This window comes from Crocodylus porosus, unplaced genomic scaffold, assembly GCF_001723895.1.
Source record: "Crocodylus porosus isolate Cpor-Errol unplaced genomic scaffold, CroPor_comp1, whole genome shotgun sequence".
In the NCBI taxonomy this organism is placed as follows: domain Eukaryota; kingdom Metazoa; phylum Chordata; order Crocodylia; family Crocodylidae; genus Crocodylus; species Crocodylus porosus.
Window position 1 is genome coordinate 8,247,019 of NW_017728935.1, and position 22,214 is coordinate 8,269,232.

At 52.8% G+C, this 22,214-nt stretch overlaps 1 protein-coding gene across 1 annotated transcript in view; it reads left to right on the plus strand.

Annotated features, from left to right (window-relative positions):
- PLXNA2 (plexin A2) overlaps positions 1-22,214 on the plus strand; it is a 264,936-nt gene that overhangs the window by 106,105 nt on the left and 136,617 nt on the right. The window contains exon 4 of the mRNA XM_019546861.1: positions 14,230-14,364. Coding sequence (XP_019402406.1) covers positions 14,230-14,364 — 135 coding nt within the window. The remainder of the gene's footprint in view (positions 1-14,229; positions 14,365-22,214) is intronic.

A 22,214-nucleotide genomic window follows, 5' to 3' on the forward strand; every position in this document is an offset into this window, starting at 1 on the left:
GCCTGTCAGCCATGATTATTTCATCCAGTTCCTGCGCGCTCGCGAGCTCGGCTTGCCCCTGACCTGCAGCCGGCGTGCCCACCCCGAGTGCGTGTGCCTCCCTTCCCAGGAAAACCCAAGCCGCAACCCCCAAACACGTTAATCTTTAATCGCATTGCGGGCATCCAGCACAATGAGGCGTGATGGCCCCTATTCGCCCGTGGAGGGTTCGCAAGTGCCGACGGGATGCCTGCCAGCTTCCAGCAGCCTCGAGGTGAAGCCGTCGTGGGGCCCACACGTTCGGCGTGTCTGGGGTGCGAGTGCAGCCGTGCCAATCCGTTCACGTCGGGATCCCGTTCAGCAAGCGCCAGGATGTGCACCGTGCCTGACAGCCCAGGCCTGGAGTATCTCTGGGAGGGAGGCAGGGCCTGTGTGGGCACAGCAGGGTTTAAATCACACCTTGTCCCTGAACACTGCTATGTTTTCATCGACCTAGAGGGCAGGGAGATGCATAAGGGCTTTGCAAAGCACTGGGGACACAGACGGTCATGGAAAGAGCTGCAGAGGCAGGAGGACCGGGCTGCACAAGGGGTTAAGCAGGCAGTGCCTGATGCAGCAGAAACACCTACCTGCTTCCCTTCTCTCCCAGACCAATTCTCAGCCTGTTTGATGGTTCCCTTGCTCGGTGCCAAGATGTAAAGCCTGCAGCAGCAAAGTGCCGTTAAGGTAATGATTCCCGTTCCCCAGAGAAGCACGGAGTCGTCTCTTTAAGAATAATAACAGAAGGCGTGTGGTGCTGGTGGGGTGGCAGGGGGGAAGGTGCTTAGTGCTTAACAAAAGAAAATGGAAGTCATTGCACCTTCGGGCTCTTTGTTAAGGGACAGATTAGAAGCAGGCTGCCTTTGTCATCCTCTGCAGACGTCGTCTCTCCCAGGGAATAGCAGGCAGGATGCTCTCCAGCGCTTGCACGGTTTAACCGGTAACTGTTGTAAGTGACTCTGGTGCCTGCTTGATTGATGGGCCGCCTGGGCCTTGCAGGCTGAGCCACAGAAATTTTCCCATATTAGCGGTGCCGCAGGAAGTATCCCCTGCTCGCAGCTGCGGCTCTCGGGTGGGCTTTCGGGCTGGTTTTTGAGGGGAGGTCGGTAGGAGAAGAGCTCTAACCACTGCCATAGTAAGACACCCGCTGTGTACAGAAGTCCACAAACCACTGGAAAGCCCCAGACCCAGGGGGCTGAAGTAGATGTGACCTCCTGCGGTTCCTTTCAACCCTTGTTTCCTACAATTCATGAAACCCCCTCTTTGACTTTGGGTTCTGGATCGGGCCCCACGTCTCTTCTCTTCTCGGTGGTGGGGGCAGATGACAGAACAAGGAGCAGTGGTCTCCAGCTGCAGCAAGGGAAGCTGAGGTTGGATATTAGGAAGGATTTTCTCGCTAGGAAGGTAGTCGAACACTGGAACAGGTTACCAGGAGAGCTTACGGACTCTCCATCCTTGGAGGTTTTTTAAGACCCGAGTCGACAGCCTTGGCTGGGATGATGTAGTTGGGGCTGGTCCTGCTTGGAGCAGGGGTTGGACTAGATGTGACCTCCTGAGCTCCCTTCCACCCTCATTTTATATTATTCTTTCAGTCCTATGGAGACTTGCTTGGACAGGTCAGGGGAGTTATAGATTTTGTGGCCCTATTTGTTCATAGAAATAGCTGAGGCGTTCAGTTTTCATCCTGGTTTAGGATGGGGGGAAAGGTCAACATCTAGCAAACTTTCAGAGTAAGGGGAAGGCCTTTCCCATCTAGGCTTAATGATGTGACATTGCTAATGTTATACGGAGATCAGACTAGATATCTAACGGTTCATGCCTTCTGATCTTGAAATATATTAATCAGTTCCAAGATTCCTTCATTTGTGAAGTGAATAATTTTGGATGATAAAATTGTCCATAAGGTGGTTGGGTGTAGCTGTGTTGGTCTGCGGACATAGGCAGGCAAGGTTCTTTGATTAAATGTGGTATTTTTTATTAGACCAGCTAAATAGTTGGAAAAAATGTTTTATGGAAGCTTCTGGGTACAAACACCCTACTTCAGGCACAGGGAGTACTTTTATGTAGGGCGTGAGTGACCTGGAGTTTGGAGTAAATGAAATCCAGTGCATGAGAAACAGCTGGGAGGCATATGTCAAAGGCCAAGATTATGCACAGAAATGGTATTTCTTCCAAAAGAAGTTGCAGGTATGCAAAAGTTTTGTAGGAAGCCAGTGGGCTCCCTCAATCAGCTCCATCTCCAGTGCCGGGACTCGAGGCAAAGCAGACGCCAGGTGATTTAAAATCAAGGTAAAAAAATACAACCTAACCAACCCGTCTGCCCAAATTTGATTCTAATGAATCCATTCCCCAGAAGAATAGTACTTAATTAATTAGGAGCTCATTTGCATGAGGTGGCACATTATTAAAGTTCTTCTCCTGCGAGTAGGGATGTGACGAGGTGCGAGCTGACAGCTTTTCAAATAAAAAATCTTTTAAAGGAATGATCCTCCGAACTGCCAGCTTTGTTCTCAACAAGCCTCTCATGCGGTAATAAATTAAAGACACTGGGGCTGCTGATTAGTCTCTGCATGGTGCCTCCTTACCATCCTCCATATTTTATCTGGGAAGATCTTCTCTCCAGGAGAAGAGGGGGAAGGGAGAGGAGGAAGGACTTGCAAAGAGGGAGGCAGAAGCCGCGCAGCTCTGTTTTGAAGGCTTTGTACTGGCACCTGTAGCCCATGGGATCTGAGTTGGAGTTTGATCCTCCCCAACCTCATTTGCAGGCAGTGCAAAGGCCTCCAGGGTGTGGGAGCCGTGGCTCGCTCAGCAAGTTGCTCCGGACCTTCATTCAGGCCGCCTGTCACCAGAGAGGCAGCACCTCCAGATGCAACCAGCTTCCACCGGGACATTGCAGCGCTGAGCCTGGGCAACGCTTCGGCAACCCACGGCATTGCTGGTGGTTTCCTGGGTAATCCCAGGTTGCATGGCTGCATTATCCTGATGGGAGAGCAAGGCCAGTCCAGCGATTAGGGCTCCAGCCTGGGAGTCAGGGGACCAGGTCCCTTGCCTGCTGTACTGGACTTCCAGTGCAAGCTGCTCGGCCATCGCCACGTTTCCCTGGCGTGGCTGCGTCAACGCGTCGTATGCGCTGCTGGCAGTCGGGAGCGATTATCTTTCCTTATGCTGGTAAAAGCCGGGGAGCGGCTGCAGCTCTCTGGCATGAGGCACGGATGTCAGCAGGGATTATTTTGCTCCGGCGACCCGGAATGAGCTGCATCAGCACGTGCGGCACCGGATCTGCTACCTGGCAGTTTTGTGCCATCACCTAGGCAGGAGGCATGCCTGGGCCAGCACAGTTAAAGTGGCCTCAGCCTGTCAATTGGGAATAATCCTGCTTTACAGGAGTGTTGTGAAAATAAACCCATTCACTTAAAGCTTAGATACTGTAATGCTGGGATCGCCATCAGTACCTGAGCGTGATGGCCTACTTACCCCGTACACTACAGCATCAGATGGAGCGCTGAGAGCCCTGGTGTGCTGCAAACACCTAAAACAGAAGCAGGCAGACCAGCATGGCAAAGGGGCTTGAGGGGAGGCAGAGGATTGGCGTGGAAAGAGAAAGCCCTCTCCACCCCAGGATGTGTTGCATATGAATAGTAGACGGACAAAAAATGGAACCATTCAAACAAACCCAATCCCTAAAAGGTCTTTACATTATTTAAAAAGAACAAAATTCCCTTGAATTATGCAGAGTCTGGATTGAAGCTTCAGCGTATTGTTTTCCAGAAGTTGTGTTGACCAGGATATTTCTTTTCCATGGCTGCTGGGAAACTTGCTGATCAGCAGGGGCACTTGTGCACCGTTATGGACCCAGCTCCTAGGCAGCGCGAAGCGCCAGGGCACTGTCCCCCCTCGCTCTCTTGCTTCAGTTGTCAGAGGCGGTTATTTCATCGGCTTTTCCTTTCCATCTTGCTCAGCAGGTCTGTGCTGCAGCTGCTGCTGTAAAGAGCAGCCCAAGGGGAAATGGATGCATACATTTTATTTTAGGAAGCGGAAACTCCTGGGATAGTGTGAGATGAGTTGTTTGCTCTCAGATCAGGCTCGCTATCGAAGCTGTCCGTTAGCCAGCACCACTTTTGGCGATAAGAGAAACCTCCTTTATTTCAAGGTTTAGAAAGAGTTGTTCTGTTTCTGGACTGTAGCTGTTTGCCTGCGTTGTGCATTAGATTAGCAGAGTCTGGAGTCATGCTACTCTGTGCGTGCACACATTTGGTTTTCTCAGCCGCCTTTTCCCTTAAAGTAAAAGTTGGCAAGAGCTCGGTGCTACTTGTCACATGTTGTGCAGACCCAGCTCTTGTAAAGGATCTTGCAATAACTAATGGGCAAGTAGCACCACAGTGCTCATGAGCCATCCTTTAGTAATAACTCCAGTGTTCGTGAACAGACCCACAGTCACGACCTGCTCCCGAGGGCCCCGTGTGCCATGTGTGAATAGCTGATTCCTCCTGTACTGTGGGTCCAGCGCTGGGTGCCTTAGCCACGACACACACAAACCAGTGCGCAGGGTCCCGCAGCACGCTGGTGAACCGCTGGCACAAGGAACCAGTGTGCACATGCGTGTATGGGGAAGAGGCCAGTGGAAAAACTGCCAAGTCCCCCTTTCAAATCTGTGAGCAGGAAAGGCTGAGTTCCCAGGGCCCCTTCCCCCCGGCGGGAGAGCCGAGCTCCTCCGCAGCAGCCTCATAGGTGCATCCCAAGGCAGCAGATTTGGCGTCAGCATTGCACTCGCCTGTCATTTGCCAAGAGCTGCTCCGGCTCTCTCTGAAACAGAAGCGATCTGTGCTCCCCTTGACATGACATCCGGCTGTGCTTGGTGCCAGCTCCAGGAAGGGAGAGAGGGGCAACTCTCTGCGCCGCCCTACCCAACCCAGCAATGTCCTTGCAGTCACTTGGTCTGGGCAGTGGGCTGAGACTTCAAGAAAGAAAGTATTTTTTCCCCAGTTTGCGTGCCAACTCCAGACAGACGGTATGCAGCATCGTTTAAGCCGGGGGGGTGGGCGGGTAGAAATCAGTGCTAATAGCAGCTTTGGTCAAAGGCAGGCTCATGAGTGACAGTCAAAGTAGTTGCGTTTGATCAATCAGGGGTATTTTAGCCCTTTTGCGGCACTTGCTGTCCCCGCTTGATAGTCCCCTTTCTCAGCTCAGCTCATCAGCAGGAGCCTGCACAGGTTTCCATGCTCCCCTCCCAGCCCTTGAGGCCAAGCTGAGTGTCCTTCTCCAGGGGACTTGGCATGTTTCACTACCATGGCTGGGCAAGGGAACCGGGAAAAGCACATGTGTGGGACAGAAGCATTCAGGGAGGAGATGCGTTTCTGGCACGAGCGCTGAATTTATACAAGAGCTGGGTCATGAAGCCTGATGGCAATAAACTGCTGCTTGTCTCCTCTTCGCCCCGCATCGCTCTCCGCGCTGGCCGCATGGCTGTAGACACCTCATTAACTGACTCTGCAGCTCACCCCGGCCTGCTTCCCAACCCTCCTGCTTGCTTCCTCCCTGGTTTGTAAAGTTTCGACTTCCTGCCCGTGCTCTGATGAACAAATGAAGCTTTTGGTCCCTGGAAATGAGGGACACGCTGGAGCGGAGAAGAGCCGCGCTTCCATCCGCAGGGAAACGCAGGCTCCCGACAAGACCGGCTGCATGGAAGTCGGGCTACGTGGGCACCTGGAGCTCTGCTTACTTCTGGCAAGAGGATGGGGGAGGAAAGCATGTCGAGAAACAAATGCTTAGCGCTGGAAAATCTGAGCAGACAGGTGGTCCCAGCCTCACGCTGCCTTCCTGCTTCGTTTCTTCATGCTCAGCAGTGCAATGGGGAGCCGGGATGTCGGGTTGGATTTGCAGCCCAGATCCCAGCATCTCTGCTCGGAGGCAGAGCTTCGCTGGGCGTTCCTGCTGCGGCTGAGACCAGCGGGGAGAGGAAGCTCCTTCCTTGCAAGAGGGTCGGAAATGTGTGGCTAGCATGGGGGGAGGAGGGGTGGAAGGAGCGCAGATTCTCCTGGCTCGGCTTTCGTGGTTTCTTGGATAGTTAAGATGCTCTGTTTCAAAGAGCCCTGAATCTCCCCGTCACGTCTGATGGATGCTGGGAGGACGCTGTTTTGAATGCACAACAGCCGTGGTGCGCTGTGCGCTGTCGCAGGAAGGGGTTAACGTTGCGTGGAGCACAGATCTCTGTGCTGACAATGGTGAGGAAGGATGTGATGAAGGCACAGGACTGAGTCGGGACACTTGGGTTACAAAGTCAGCTGGGCCAGTAACTCATGGTGTTAAATGAGCAGTATAATGAACCCTGTGACCTCAGTAAATCACTTCCAGGCTCTCTGCCTCAGTTTCCCCACTAGCCGTGTGTGGAGAGAGTGCCACCTCGCTACCCTCCGGGCTGCTGTGAGGCTTCTCGTGGGGTTTCCTGCAGAAGTTTTCCTCTGCGTCCTGTAGCCGCCTCTCTCTCTTTCTGACCCCATTACTTACCTCCCTTTCTACATCTCTCTGTAGCCAAAACAACTGGGGTTCCCAAAAACGTCACTGTGTCCCCTCCCTTGGCCCACAGCGGTGATGGAAGTGGTTCTGTGCAAAGTGACAGTCAGCATCGAGTCTCTGTCACCCAAGCGATGCAGAGACAGGGCCTACTCTTATTTGGGGACCACATTTGCTGTGCTTCAGGCCTTTTTTCACAGTGCATGCTGGAAGGGAACTGCATGCATATACTCATAAGTGCACTTGATACAGAAGGTGCTAGCAGACAGAGGCAGGGATTTGCAGATCCACATGACGATGTGCCCTTCAAATGGCTTGATCTGTAGAGCTCGTGGACCACTTCACAGCCCTGAGTTGCTTCCCAGATGAGGCTTGAAAGGAGACACCTGCAAGGAATTGGTCTGTGTATTTAATCTCTAGCAAGACAAGGTGGCTCTGGAGTTTATGGATTTCCTCGCTCCTTGGAGAGGGGAACTTGGCTGCTCTTTTTGGTCATAAGGGGCTCTTTTTTCTACCATCCATTTAGCACAGGAAATTGGTGACCTTTTAGAAATGGCCCCCTTTATTGATTCAATCCCAATAACATCTGCTGGGGTGAGGAGGGGAGCTGAAGAAAATGCCCACCAAGAATGACTCTATCCTGCCATAATTTAGGGCCAAGCAGAGGAAATATGACAGGAGTGAAAGAGCCTCGGATATGAGGGGGCCTTCAGGTAACGGAGTTAATTGGATATGCTGATTTGAATTGAATGTGCATGTAAAGGGTTGTCATGAATTTCCTCATGGGCATAGCTATGATTTAAAGGAAAGGTACTTAAGAGTATTACTGTTTCACTTTAATGGCGAGGGGCGACTTCCCACAGAGCAGAGAGCAGGGTACTAAATCACACCACCGTTGTTGCTCGTCTACATGGGACCACAGGTTTAGTGGGGAAAGCTGAGCTCTGTCAGGTCGGGCCCCCGCTGCCCGACGGAAACGGAGAGGGGCTTGTCTGGGGACTGGGACTGGAGCCGTGTGCCTACAGCCAGGGCTCTGCGCTCAGCTCCTCCACTGACTTATGCCATAACCCTGGCCAAGTCACTTGACCTCCTGTGCCTCATTAGAGTCACCTGAAAAATTGATCCTCGCCCAGCTTGCCGGGGTGCGGAGAGGATTAATTGATATTGGCAGTGCCCTGTGCAAACCTCCAGTGAAGGGTGCTTTATCACAGCCTGGTCTTGTGCCACTGAAGTCAATGAAGATTTGCCATTGGCTCCAGCAGGAGCTGGATCAGGTTCTGCATCCACAGAAGAGTGTTATATTAGGTCTGTAGGGCTCTTGGAGAGGCCTGCATTATGATTTGCAGCCTCCACGGGTCGTGCTGCAACATGGAAGAGACAAGCAGGTGCATTTTCTGTGTGGGAGGCAAAATCACCTCTCCTTGAGTGGGCATTGCAAAGGCGGGGGACCTGGCATCCCTGTAACAGGTGTTGACGTGAGCAGCACGGGGTGGGGAAAGCACAGTAACCAGCAGAAAGATACCGTATCGCCATGCACATCTCCCCTTCTTCTTTCCTCAGCGTGGTGGCAGGATAGCCCGGTGCAATTAAATTGAATTAGGACCTGTAAATCCCCTCAGCAGAGATTATTGACAGTCACGCACAGGAGGGCTTGGGCTGGCACGGTTTATCTTCTCCTGCCTTTGCATTGCCGAATCCCTTGTTCGCAGAAACTCTTTTGAGCAGCAGATACCCCGAGGAATCACAGGCCACGCAGGTGACAGCAGCGCGTTAGGCCGCCTAAACCGTTCCCTGCCCCTCTTGCGGCCGGACCTTGCTCACGGCAGTGCTGTGTCCCATCTCTGAAGCAAGGCATCCGGCCCAGACTTCCCTGGGAAGCGCGGGCGGGGGGAGGAATACCTGTGAGCTGGATCAGACGAGCTAAAGCAGCATGAGAGGCTGTTGCAGCCGTTCTCAAAGGAGATGCCTTGGGAGCATATGGCACTTTCCAAACGTCTTTGTTTCTCGTTTCCAGAAATAGATGCAGTGACATGCTGCTGAGCAGCCCTGGAGCTCATAAGGGCCCACCAGGAATATTCATTGACACCAACTTAATGTTATGCAGAGGAATTCACCCCATGGGGCTTGAAATCCCAGCAGGAAGGGAGCGAGGCCGGGGCTCTGGGGTCAGCTGAGTGCTCCACTTTGTCGTGATCCTGCACAAAGAGCTGGAGATGACGCACTCGCCCAGAGCCCCTCACCTCCTGACCTGGAGAACCTGATCAGCAGGATATCTGTTGCGCTCATGGGAAGCCTGCACAGCCCATTGCACGCAGACAGTAGGGAGCTAACAATACAGATGCCTTCGGTGCCGTTTCCCCTCCGCTGCCCGTGTACGCGGCGAGGTAGCTGCGGCTTTTAAGGGGTTAACACAAACTGGCCTTGCCTTGCTCTCAGGATGTGCAGCGGGGAGCCGGTCCTTTCCACACAAAGACTTATTCAGCTATATTTCTGGCACCGAGGGCTCCAGCATGAGATTTAGTCTCGTGGAAAAATAATGAAATAATAATAATAATGAAAAAAGACAGGTAATTTAATCATAAGAGGTTCGTACAAAGGGTCTTAATGCCCTTTAATGGGAGCCCGGTGGGAGACACGAGAAGGAGACCCAGATGCATTTTCACTTTCGTAGTCGTAACACCAGGCAAAACGCATTGTGGAAGCACTAATACGATGGGTACGTTGGAGCTTCATGTCATATTAGCGCCGTGAATGGGTCGTATGCTATCACCGGGGGTGCTACGCTGCAACATATACGTGACACAATATGGTATTTTGCTAATCTGTTAAGATAATGCTGAGCTTATGCCTGCAGTCTGTATTGTAGGGGTATTAGCCACATAAATCTCCCCGATGCCTTCTGAAGAACTGCCGTTTCCGAAGGGAACTGCGTTGTTTCGTCATGTGGGCACGTTTCCCCGGGCCTGCGTGCTCGGAGCTAGGGCTGATATTTGGATTTGCAGATTATGGGGTTAGGCACCTTTCCAGGGTATATTTGTCAGCGTGCATCAAGATGATCGAGGAAAGAGCTGTATCTGTCCCAGCTGACTCCTCCGACCCACAGCCAAGTCCAGGGCCTCCGCTCTGCCCTCAGCCTCCTCTGTCTCGGCTATCTCACGCTGCTGAGCAATGAGCGTGCCTTTGTTCTGGGCACTTTGTCCTGCTTGGGTTTTTGTCGCTGGATCTCCACCTACCCCCACACCTGCCAGTCTGGCCTTCTTTCACGGGCCCCTTCTTCTCTCCTCGCTTTCAAACCTCCCCGTCCTTGGTCCTGCAGCTGGCGGAAGAAAAAAGTCATCTTGACACAATTAAAGGAACACAGAGAGACCGGGATTGTGCTGGGTTTTCTGCCGCGCTCAGCAGTGCCGCGCTGCCTCCCTGTCACTGATTTCAAAGTGAATCAGAAATGGGTCCTCTGGTGTCAGAACGGGGACGCCTCAATACTGCCGCCCCCCAAGCATCGACCCCCTGCCCCTATCATCCCCAACCCCCCAAAAGAAAGTTTGGATCTGCCAAAAAAATTGCAAGGTTTTTTGTCAAAATAATCGAAGTTGGGATCAGTGTTCAGGCTCTCCCAGACGAGGTGTTTTCCAGGTTTGCTTGAATCGGCTTCTTATTCCTATTGCTATTCCTGTTCCTGTTATAAGCTATAGCTATTGCTGTTCTTTGTGCCAACTCATGACCGCGACCCCTTTTGTTTGCTCCTCATTTCTCCCACCCAAGTACTGATCAGAGCCAGCCTAGCATAGACGATGGCACCCAATGCACACATGTGGCTTCGTTAGCAATTAAGAAGAGAACAGGCGATCAGAGCTGTAGGAAAGAGATCATGATGGAGCATGCTGAGAGTCCTGTTGCGCGCACAAGGTGTCACGGGAAGCTAGGTCCCTTTGGAAACACCATCCATTGTGGTGCCCATATTTTCAGGTTCAAAGGTGGTCCACGTAGCACCTCCAAGAGCAAAGCAGAACAGCATTTCTGCAAAGCCAGAGATGGGCACTTCCTTCCACTGGTGTCAGTGGCACCGTATTTATTAGCCCAGTTGCCAGGCCGTGGGAGGCTCACGCAGCAGCAACGATGCCCAGAAGTGAAGTCGAAGAATAATTTTCTCTCTCCCTGCTGCGGTGCTGACCCCTCGGTTCCCTTTCCCAATTCACTGAGGGCATCATTCTTCCCTCTTGACATCCCCATTTGTTGTCGTGGAAACCAAACCATCAGGAACAGACTGGCGACGGTGCCGTGGGTCTAAGCGTGGCATCTTTTCTGGCTGGATGACACCCTGGAGCTAGGTTGCCCTGCGACCAGAATGCAGGAGGGACTCTAGGTAGCCAAGTTCAGGCCTGGGTTTATTTTTGGACAGGAATGATTGCCAGAAAAGTGTGATATTCAGAGCAGCCAAGACCAGAGCTGCCTGCTCGGGAGGAGGAGGGTGGCCCCGGAGAAAGGAGGAAAGCCCCAGGCGGTTGCCTGCACAGGCTGCTGCAGACGCTGCACCCCAAACCCCAGGCAGAGACGGCAGCTGTAATGCCCGAACCCTCGAGTCCCAGTTTGCTGCCTTCCCCAGGCGGCTGCCCCTTAAGACAACTGGGAGGAGGAATAGCTGAGAGTCCCAGAAATGGGAGAAGAGCCCAGAATGAGAGCACGTCCTTGCTGACCGTGCCAGCCGGGCCGCGCGGGAGCAATGTCGCCGCAGCGGGCTCGATGGCTGCCCGTGAGCGCACCACGTCTCCGGCCGGCCGGCAAGGAATAATTAACTTACGATCAGACATTTTAATGGAAGGACTTGGGAGGCTGTTGCCACGGCAACAGCTTTAAACAGCTGGCTTAATGATGGGTGAGCGAAGGAGAGAGGCTGAGGTTGGGAGCACACATGTGGCTCGGGGACGGCGCAGCCAGCGAGTCCCCAGGAGCAGAGGCCACGGAGGTCGTGGATCACCTGCGTGGCTCCTGGCCACCCAAGGCTTCCAGCGGCTGCTGCTGGTGCAGCGTCCACCTTTCTCCTGCTGACCTGGACGCAGTCGGACGAGCGTCTCCGGACGCTTCGGCCCCCCGGGCGTGCTCGGCGCTTCCCTTCTGGAAGCGGAGGCAACGCAGCTCAGCCGCGCGCTTCCGCCGTGAGCCGTTCGGCAGGTCTGAACCCCAAACCTGGCTTTCTGCCCCTCAGCCTGTAACAGCTAAGAGGTGAGGAGGCAAGAGAGCAGCCCAGCCTGGCTGTGGGTCCAGCCCCGGCTCTGTGCTGGTTCGATGGGGAGCACTCCGGCTCCTTGAGGCCAGTGGGATGCACTGCGGAGGTTTCTCCCGGTGAGCATGGAAACCCAGCGGTATTTCCCACTGAGGCCTTAAAGGGCTGTGCAAAGCCAGATCAGTGCGGTTGTCCCCACCCAGGGAGGGAGCTTGAAGTTCACATGCAAAGGGATCCCGGCAGTGGCGAGCACTCTTCCCACTGCCACGTTGCAGCAACAGAGACGGGAATTAGACCCCCCACGCTCCTGTTTCCCCAGGCCAAGTTCAAACCCCTCCACGCCACTGTCTTCCTGCAAGTGAGAGTTGCTGCACGCCCCTCGCACCGTTACTGGGGACGCAGCCACATCCACCGCGGCTCATCCTGCGTGCCCGAGCCTCCTTGCAGCCGTCGGGCACGGAGTAATTGAACAGCAAAGCAGCATCCAGCACGACAGCCTGGCGCGAGCCTGCAGCAGATGGCTTCTTTGCGATAAGAGGTTTTTCCAAGTCTCCGCGGTCCCCCTGCGCTCCCCTCTCCTAGCAGGGCCGCACGCACGTGCCGGAAAGCGCCCGGCACGCAGCGCAGTTTCCTGGCCAGCGTGTAGCAGTATCTCTGTCACCAAGAGCCACCGGGCCATTAGCTGATGCCATGGAGCCATTGGCTCGCATGACTGGTCTAATCCCCCAGCCTGATGGTTGCCAGTGCTTTCAGCTCGGCATGATGTAGACACCGTGTTGCAATCAAACAGCTATTCAAATATGCAAATCCTGGTCGGGAAGGCGCAGTGTAAATGGTTTGCTTATCCCTCCTCCTGGCCCCCCCTGCATAGCCCCCAAAGCCATGAAGCATTAACTTTGGGAAGAGTCGTAGTCTCGCCAGCAATGGTGCCTGCCCCCCCGCAGCGGGCTTCGTCGCAACTTGAGCAGGGCTTTCCTGCTGGGGGAGGGATCAGCGCAATCCTGCAGCCACCATACCAATAGACTAGGAGGCCTTCAGAGTGATCGGACCATATGGCCACCGAGTCATTTATCTGTCAGCTCATCAGCTTGCGCGGTGGCTCCGTTTCCCTTGCCGGACCTTGCGGATTTGCAAGAGGTGAGATGGCAGCAGGCTGGGCGACGTGCAGGTTCGGTCCCTAGCGCTTTTACATTGATGGGGAACATTGGTGAGGAGAGATGGTAACCGTCGCGAGTCGCTCGTTTTCCGAGCATGAAACTACAGGGCCAGTTCTCCCCAGGGAGGTGGTTGCAGGGACTGTCACCCAGGGTGGCCTTTCAAAGCCCCTCAGTCCCGGTTCAGCGGGCCTCGTGCTTACGGCTTTGAAATTCTCACCCAGCGTGGTTTTATTTTTAACCCACGCTCAACTTTTTGCTCCAGAGAACGAGGAGACGCAAGGAACCAACTCGATGTGACAGATGCTAGCCATGTGCTGCTTACATTTCTGATATCACGGTGACGAGCCATCAGCAATGCAGGACCCCACTAAAAGAGTTGCCACTCTACGTTAGATCAGATCCAGGGTTGGTATTTACTGGTGGTACCAACTTGAACTGATTTCAAATTGCATTTGGGGCTGTGGGAGAAGGGATAGACAAAAAGGATCAGTCATTTGAAAGGCCTTATTGCTTGCCTTGTGTTCCCAAAATCACAGCATGAACATGGGAGCCTGGGTTCTCCTCTCCCGCCAAGCTTGAGTCCACTAAAATTAATGGCAGTCGGTGAGATCAGATCCAGACCCCGTGGGCAGAAGGGCTCAATAGGGAGCCTCAGATGTTCGGAAGAAGCCAGCACACCGGGCGCACCTTAAGTTTTCTTCTGGAAAATTGGTCCCAGTTACAAGTGCTGAGTACATAGAAACCTGGGCCTAAGCATCTGTGTATAGAGTCAACTCGCACATAATGAAGGAGGGTCTGGGTTTCATAGGCTGCCCTCATACATTATCTCTCCTTTCGCATTCACTAGCGGAGAGATCTGAGACTTTCCGAGTTTTGCTTTTCCTCCAAAGGCCTCAGCGGTGTGAGAGCCTCTGTTGGTATAAATTGATGTAGCTCGTTTGACTCTGTTGAAGCTGCGAAGACAGTCTATCAGGATCTGAAAGGTTTTCTTTATTGGTATGGGTACTGATGGGCATTGGGTATACACATGACAAATCCAACCGAGAAAAGAGCACAAAAGAATACTGCAACGATTGTGGTCGGCTTGTGAAGCGCTGGTCCCAGCGCACCAGCTGCCTGCTTCTTCCTCCCTGCCAGGCTGGAAAGCTCTTGTTTGCTATAGCCTTTGTACCATGGTGCACAAGGAGCGGCTGCTTCAATCCCTGCCTTCCTGTCCTTGTGTCGCCAGCTTGCAAGCAGTGCATTTGCTTAAGAACTTGCCTTTCTTTTTGGCACGTTAGGATAAGAGGATGTGACCCATGATTTTCCTGTCCTTTCTTCCAGATCCGGGCAGATGGTCCCCCTCATGGAGGAATTCAGTATGAAATGGTCACAGTTTTCAAGGACGGGAGCCCTATCCTTCGAGACATGGCTTTCTCCATCGATCACAAGTACCTGTACATCATGTCAGAAAGACAGGTAAGCAGCACTCTTCTACACCTTCATACCTGCAGCTCTCTTCCCTAAAGGCATCAAAGTGGCATCAGCAGCTGCAGTACTGCTGTGCTCTCTTGAGCTGTAGTTCAGGGATCGATGCAGGTAGGTATGGTGCCAAAGGAAGCTGAATTTTATCTGGTTCTGACCAGAGGAAACCTTGTGCACACTAGAGGGGAAAGAGTTTCTCCCCCTGCCAGCACACTATTGTCTGCAAGAGCTGGAAATTGTTTTGAGCTGCCACTGGTGAAATATGGCTTGGGGATTTGGACCTCGATCTGCTCGGAAAGTGTGTCCCCCGCACAAGCCTCTGCCATTCGTTGCCCTCTCTGGCTGGCAGGAAGCTATTATGCATGGCTCTGCTGGAGCGTCCTTCGCTATTCCTCTTTCTGGATTCAGTGATGTTTTAAAACTTTTTATGAGTATGAGTGACTGCAGTGCCCAGGGCCAGAGTCAGGACGTGCTTCGAGCAGGCGCTGTACGAGCAAATTTGGCCAACAGAACCGGGCGTTTGGTTATGTCGGGTCCTGCTCACCCATCCTACTCCCAGCTGCTGTTCCCTCGAGCTCGATGAGTCTTGACCTGAAGCCACTCCTGCTTTCCAGTCTTGTACATGCATTTACATGCACCCTCCTGCAGACATGCTGGTGAACAGGGCACTGCACTAATATGTCCTCCATCGGAGGTCTATATTGAGCAGATTTTTTTTGGTGTTGGGTGGTGGAACTGGAGCTTGCTCCATCCACTGCATGCATTGACCTGGTATTACAGTGCTTGCAGGACCGGTGCAAAAAAACAGACCAAAAAAAAAAAAACCTGCACTAATAGGAGACCTGGTTTCTATTCTTGTCTCTACCACAAACCTCCTATGTGAGACTGAGCAGGGCACTTGGTCTGTACCTCGGGTCCCCGTTTGGAAAGTAGGGGTGGCACTTCCCATTTCCCGGTGCTGTTGTGCTGGTGACAGCTTCTGTGCTGGGGGGGTCATGTGAATACCTTGGTCAAGGCACGCTGCCCACCCCACGCTCTGCTAATGCACTTGACTCTTGGCTTGCCTCTCCCCCCATGCTCAAGCTCTGCCGGGGTTTCTCTCTCCTCCTCTGTAGCCCATCGAAGAGGAGCAGCTGGTTGTGTTGTGACAAACCAGGCAGCAGTTTCTTGGAGACTGTTTCCCTTCACAAAAGACTAGTGTGAGACTGTTAAAACTCCTCCGACTCGTGAGCTAGTTGTGAGGTGTGATTATTAACTCACTCTGGCCCAAAGTGAGATTTCAAGTGGGGATGCAGAAAGAGCGCCAGCGACTGAGTCATCGCCTCCCTGCCTGTGTCAGCGTTTCCAGGCTTCCTCACTATTTACTGTCTGCTCGGCCCTTCTTCTGAACCTGTTTATAAGCATGATAAACTGCCCCTCTGCAAAGAGGGACCGCACTGTACGAAGCAAAACCAAAATGATTATGATGGAAATTTATGGCCTGCAGGCCACTGGAGTCTGTTGCTTGAGGGAGCCAACGCAGTGTAAATAATCCAGGTCCTCAGCTGTAACGCATCCAGCCTGCGACGTTCCTGTCGGAGATGGAAAACACAGGGGGTCCCAACCACTAAGCCAGGGTCTTGGGTTCGCTGGCTCGGTTAAGCCTTTTAGTGGCTCTCACTCAGGACTGCATAATACAGATTAATAAGGCTGGTGGCTTGATGGATGCCTGTCTCAGGGCAAGTCTGTGCTGCGGGGTAGTTAGAGCCAGCTCCCGTAAAGCCGTCCCTGGAGGGTCCTTGGGAGGGTAAATTAGCCCGCGGGGAGCTCTGTGCTGCCACAGCAGGGCACAGACCTAAGGGACGGGCCTTTTGTGCTCAAAGCCTGTCTCACATTTCTCTTAACTATACAGTTGTTCCAGTCAAAGGTAGCAACAAAACAGCCCTTGCTCCGACACCGGAAGCTGCTTGTTCAGTGCTAGCGGGGGTCCGTGCACACGGTGCTGCAGTCTGACGTGATGCAGCCGGGGCGCGGTGGTGGTGGTGGCTCATGTACCAGAGCACCCAAAGGTCCAGTACAGGACCAGTACGGGACCTGAGCCCAGTTTTGCTTGCGTAGGGGATGCCCAGAGCTTTTGCCCCTGGGGTGGGAAGCACACGTTTGTTGCAGTTTAATGCCCCCTGACGACCTTGTGCTCCTCCTCGAATTACCCAGAGCTCAGTCCCAGCTGTCCGTCAGTGCCGTAGCTGGGTAGCGGGATCCTAATGCCGTCCCTTGGATTGTCGAGCAAAAGCAACCTAAAGGAGTCGCGTGTGCAGCCTGTTGTGCGTTACCTTTCCTGTTACGAGTCCAAGGAAGGGGGAGGGTCAGGAGATGCTATGGAAAAGCTGGGAGCTGTAGGTGGTTACTGCAGTGAATGTGTGAGCACCTGGTTTCATGCAGTTTCCCCTTTGTGGTGTGCCTTGGCCGCTCGGAGGTGCTTAGTGACTGCAAGGACAGAGCTCAGGCCCGTCTGGCTCATTCTCCTTGGTCTGCAGGTGAATCGTAGTTAGCTCCTTGCATTAGAGAGCCTGTGCTATGCGGGTGAGCCCGTTCCTGCAGGGCGGTGTCACAAGGGAGCTGGGTCCCATTCCCAGCTCGGTCATTAGCCTGCTGGGTGAACACGGGCAAGGTGCTTCCCCTTGCTGTGCAGCAGGCTCCCGGTCTGTAAAACATAGATGGTGATACCGATCTCTGTGTCCAAGGGCTTTGCGGTCTCCCAGTGACAGTTGTTTTTATTATTACTCTAATCGCACTAGCCCGTTGATGGATCTTTGCCAACAATAATTAAACTGCAGTACAAACCCAGAAGTCGGCAAATACATTCCCTGGCTACGAAGTTATTTAAGGCCTGAGAATAAATAGTTTAGGAAAAGAGCAGGGAGTTTCTCCCCCCACAAAGAAAATCTCTGCAGTTAAGTCATCTGATTTTATAGCAGTTCAGTTACAGCAACTGCCAGAAAGGGCCACAGATCGAGGGCTCTGTCCCAGATTGCATCGGGCCGCTGGGTTAGGCCATTTCTTCCGTTTATTGTCCTTGGCGCTATGCTGGGTCTGGATCGAAAGACTGGAGGCACGAGACCCTGGGGAGCTGTGAGGCCTTTCTAAACCCAGTGCCCCTGTTGCAAATGGGGATGCTGTGCACGTTTCCACGGGGGTCCGTGTTCTCTCTCGCACCGCCCCGCAGGCGGGAGGTAAAGTAAACGAGGTTCAAAATCTTTTCGGAGGAGAATCCAGCAGGGATGCTTGCAACTCATCTCTTATGAGGCGAGAGGGTCTAAATATTCATCAAATCACTAATTTGCTTAATTGTGAAGCAAAATGATGTGGAGAGAATTAGTAAATAATGAAATATACCTGGAGCGCAAACTCCGTTACGAGCTGGAGCTGGAGCAATCAGGAGCTGCTGTTCCTGATTGCTTGCCGGACCGACTTAAGGACATAAGCCTCTAACCCGACCAGCAAAGGCCTGTGATTTGGAGCTGGAGATCCCACTGCATGACTGCATACACAATTCTCCAGGTCCTCTGAGCTTGCCAGTGATGTGGTAGTTCAGCAAAATAGAGGGGATAGGTAGTATTTCTTTCCCTTGAATGCCATGCAGAAAAGGTGCCTATTGATTTAAAAGGGTCACCACTGAGAAAGGTAGAAAAGCCCATCCGTTGCAGAGCCTGAGGCTGTAAATATCGAGAAATGCCCTTCAAAGAACTGGAAATGCCCGATAAAAATGTCTCCAAATCGTGAAGGCTAGAAGGAAAGCAAAAGTCCTGCCCTAATTAAAGACGCACAGACTGGAAATTTACCCTTAGAGTAGATGCGCCAGAAATGATATATAAACATGAGGAAGGTCATCCAGATTTCACGATGCTACATACATGGTGGAAAAGTGATGGGGTTGTTTCCATAGCAGACTGTAAAATAAATAAAATTACAAGAAAGAAAAAACACTTTTTTTTTTTGCAAGGTCCTCCAAAAAAGGTGTGTTCCCCTAGCATCTCAGCAGCAAATGCTGCTCCTTGAGCTGCATTTTCACGTACACCACCCGTGATGAGGCACAAGCGAGTGGGCCAAAGATATAAAGATCCCTGTCGGGTTAGTATCGCACAGTCAGTAATCTGCTTTGATAATAGAGGCATTTTCCATCCAAAAGCAGCTGTACCATTTCTGCATCAAGCTCATCCTCGTGCACATTTAGAAGTTGCTGCTGTCAGGTTTATGTTGTAATGACGTGGAAAGAGCAGGTGTTTCATCTCGGAGCCTGGAGTCCCATGATGCTCGGTGGCTCTGCCCTCACGCTGCCTTTCATCTGATTGTCCTACCAGCAGAGTCCCTGCCGGCTGCAATTTCAGCTACGGCCCCCTCGTGCACTGTAATAACCTTTCCTCGGCTGTGTCCTGCTTCCCAATATTTGACACTTGAGTTCTTACACACCTTGGAGCAGCGTGAAGCAGAAGCAAGGATTCATAGCCCAGTCCAGGGGCACAAGGAACAAAATCACTCCATTTCCAAGGCACTCTTCTGCGTTTAGTAAGATGTGTGTTAGGGGAATGATTTGTTAGGAGCTTATGTGCAGGGGGGTTACAGCTTCTGCACCCCTCACACCTGGCTTCAGATAACCCTAGTATCACAAGAGGAGTGAGTCTGAGTGCGACTTTCCCAAACAGGAATTCACTCCCCAAACAGGCCAGCAGTGGTCCATTAAACTGCACATCTACTATCCAGCCGTTCAGCGGTGGGTGCTGCCGGGCTGGAGGCATGTTTTCGCAGAGATGCCAGGCTTGGAGGAGCAGCACTGGGGAGCCATCAAGAATGAGCTTCAGTGGCAGACTTAAGGACTGAAACAGCGTCGGGTGTTGTAGGTCAGGACTGAGATGCATCAGCTCATGCAGACGTGCCAAGAAGACTTGGAGAATGCCCCTCTTAGCTCTGTGCCCACCTCTCGTTTTTTACAGACGTCCAAATTCAATTAACAGCGTTCATTAAAAATGAAATAAAGCACTGAATCCAAGGTCCGTGCTGCCCGTGACCAGGCCTGCTGCCTGCTTCACCGCCCGCCGCTGAAATCAATGAGGCGCAAGGATGCACTTTGCCCATTTAGCAGCTGAAGCAGACACTCTCCACCTGGGCTGGATCTGCAGTGATTAAGCAGCAGTCAAGGGGTTAATGACACTGCAAGAGCAAAGCAGCCATAAATGTCTCGGGGCTGCCAGGAGTCTCCAGATTAAAGACCTGTTCACTCTAATAGTAAATCTATCAGCAGCCCAACACCAGCCTGGGCAGCAAAGGCTCAGAGATGCCTTTCCCTCCGAGAGCATGACTCCCACTGTGGCTTGTGGGGAACACCCATCAAGTGCTGCTTATAGCTGGGAAAGTGGCTTTATAAAATGCTTCCCTGGAGCTTTAATCGTCCATCTGTCATGAAGAAAGCAGCTCTGATATACGGGAAAACTCTGTGCCTTTCGCTTAAATATACACTGCAGGACTGGAGCAACGCTCTGGCTCCGGGGACGTAACCCCTTTTGCCTCAGTCTCCCTGTTGTCCAGGCATGTCCCAGGCTAGCTGTGGCTATCTGCAGTGATTTTGCTTGTGCCCTCTCTTACGTGTCAGGGACACAAATACCATCATGGGGCATAGTTCAGCATGAAATGGTGTGAGCATCAAGATAAGTTGGCCCAAGGGCTGTCCGTACCGCCATGATAACACACCTGAGCACTCCCTCCCACCCTGTCTGCCCCAGGCTAACAGAGCTGTCTTATGTGTTTTTAGGCAGTGGTGTGCATGAAGCGGAGCCAGAAGGCAGGGATGCTTTCACCTACACGCTCCCCTCGCCCTGTCTGGTGATGCAGCCTGGCTCTTTGGCACCAGTTAGTCCTGTGGCATTAAAAGGGGCTTAGTTTTTTAAGTTATAGTAGCCAATAGGTCCCCAACCCAACTGCATTGGACTCTGTACAGGCCCTTAGGGAAAGGCAGCCTCTGCCCTGAAGGCTTATGCAGCGATCAGGTAAGACTTGGATGGCCACGAACAAGATCAATGCAAGGGGCAGTCCTACCCCAGGTGTAGGAGACAGGGCCTCCTTGGCCTTTCTCCTTTCTCACGTACAAGATTTCTGTCAGCTCAGTTCTCCTTGGAAACCCTCTTTATGGCATTTGGGCTGTCAGGTTCCAGCTGCGTAGGCAGCACCGCAGTCGGGAGGATCTCAGTGCAGAGACAGGCAGACCGTATATAGTGCGTTTGCACATTAAACCTTACCCTTCCTTTGCATGTGCAAATAAGTGGCAGTTTTGCTCCAGCATACCTTTCTTTCACCACTTGCTGAATCCTATCTCAGAATATCTCTTGATCTGTCACTGTCCCGGGATGAGCATTTGGGGTACCTTGATTGCACATGCAGGTCTTCCCATATGGGAGGAGAGCAACTGTCCTAACTAGACTTTGCATAAACCTCCTCCAGTGTCCATGCAAATCTGATGCCTCCCTGAGAAGTCCTGCTAGTGGACACCTCCTTAGACAGTCAGCTAGACTCTAAGCAATTTGGGGCAGGGCTGATCTTTTGGTTCAGGATTTTGCACAGCACCCAGCACAATGAAGGGTTGGGCCATGACTGCAGGTTCTTGGCATTACCAAATGGAAACAACGCAATGATCATCGTCCACTCCAATGAAGATAAAGTCAATTGACTGTGCAGCTCAGCCACGGCAGTGACAAGGTTAGGTACATGTCAGGGACTGAGCTCTGGTAAGCCCCTTCACGTCCCTCTGGAGTGTAAGTGGGTCTAAAAATACATTGCATGGCCGGAGCGGTGCATAGAGACCTCGGAGTAAATGCAAACTGGAGTCCAGGTGTTCCCAAATGTTGCCCAGCGTCCTTGCAGCCTGCCTGGGGAAGCACGGGTCTACCTTCGGAAATAATTAAAGGAAGAGAGAGAGTGCAGCGGAGCACCTGAGCGATTTCTCATGGCTTATGTGACATTTTTATACCAGTTTGATGTAGTTCAGAGACCCTTATGCAGAATATTATGAGCAGAGCTGTGCTCCTGCCCGTCACTTGGTGGGAGGCAGGGAAGATTAATGCCAGCCCCTAAAGATTCCCCTCACGTCAGGACAAGAAGGGCACGGCAGTCGCAGCAGCGAGTGGGCCGAGCCCCTGCCTGCCCGTATAAATGATGGGCCTTCTCCCTCCGAGCTGGGGAGAGGCAGGTGAACCCTGCCACGGAAGAGCCGGGGAGGCGGAGAGATTGACTCTTGAAGGTTATTTGAATGAAAGGGGTGGAGGGAGCTCCTCCTTGTTTTGCGTGTCCAAAGAGGTTTTGCTTCAACTTCACTTGCAGCTGGAGAGGAGCAAGTGGAGACGGGACCCAGCATCTGCTGCGGGCGCCTCGTTCCGCGCCTCTGGCAGCTGTGAACTGAAGGGCATTAGGGAGTCGCCAGCTTTCTAATTGTTAGCCAGGTTTATTCAAATCCCTCTTCCATTGTAGCTTCCAGCCGCAGACACGGCGATCTGCATTTCGGAGGGTCTCGTGTGAGGCGCGTGTGAAAAGCCTCCTCGCTGAGCACGGTGACATCTGGACTTTATTCTCAGCTCTGCCCCAGCTCAGCGGTCAGCCCTTATGCTTGGAGCTCGGGCACGGAGACACGGCCTGGTGCAATGATAAGGTGTCTGTGCGGGGGTACGAATTCGGAGTTAAGAGGTCCCCTGTGCCTCCCCTCTCCCTTCCCAGGTGAGGACCGCAGATCACGGCCATTAGGGTGGGCAGGCAGGGACCTGGCGGGATAGCTCAGAAGCAAGGGTGTATCGGTGAGTGCTTACTGCCCTGCTTCCAGCTGG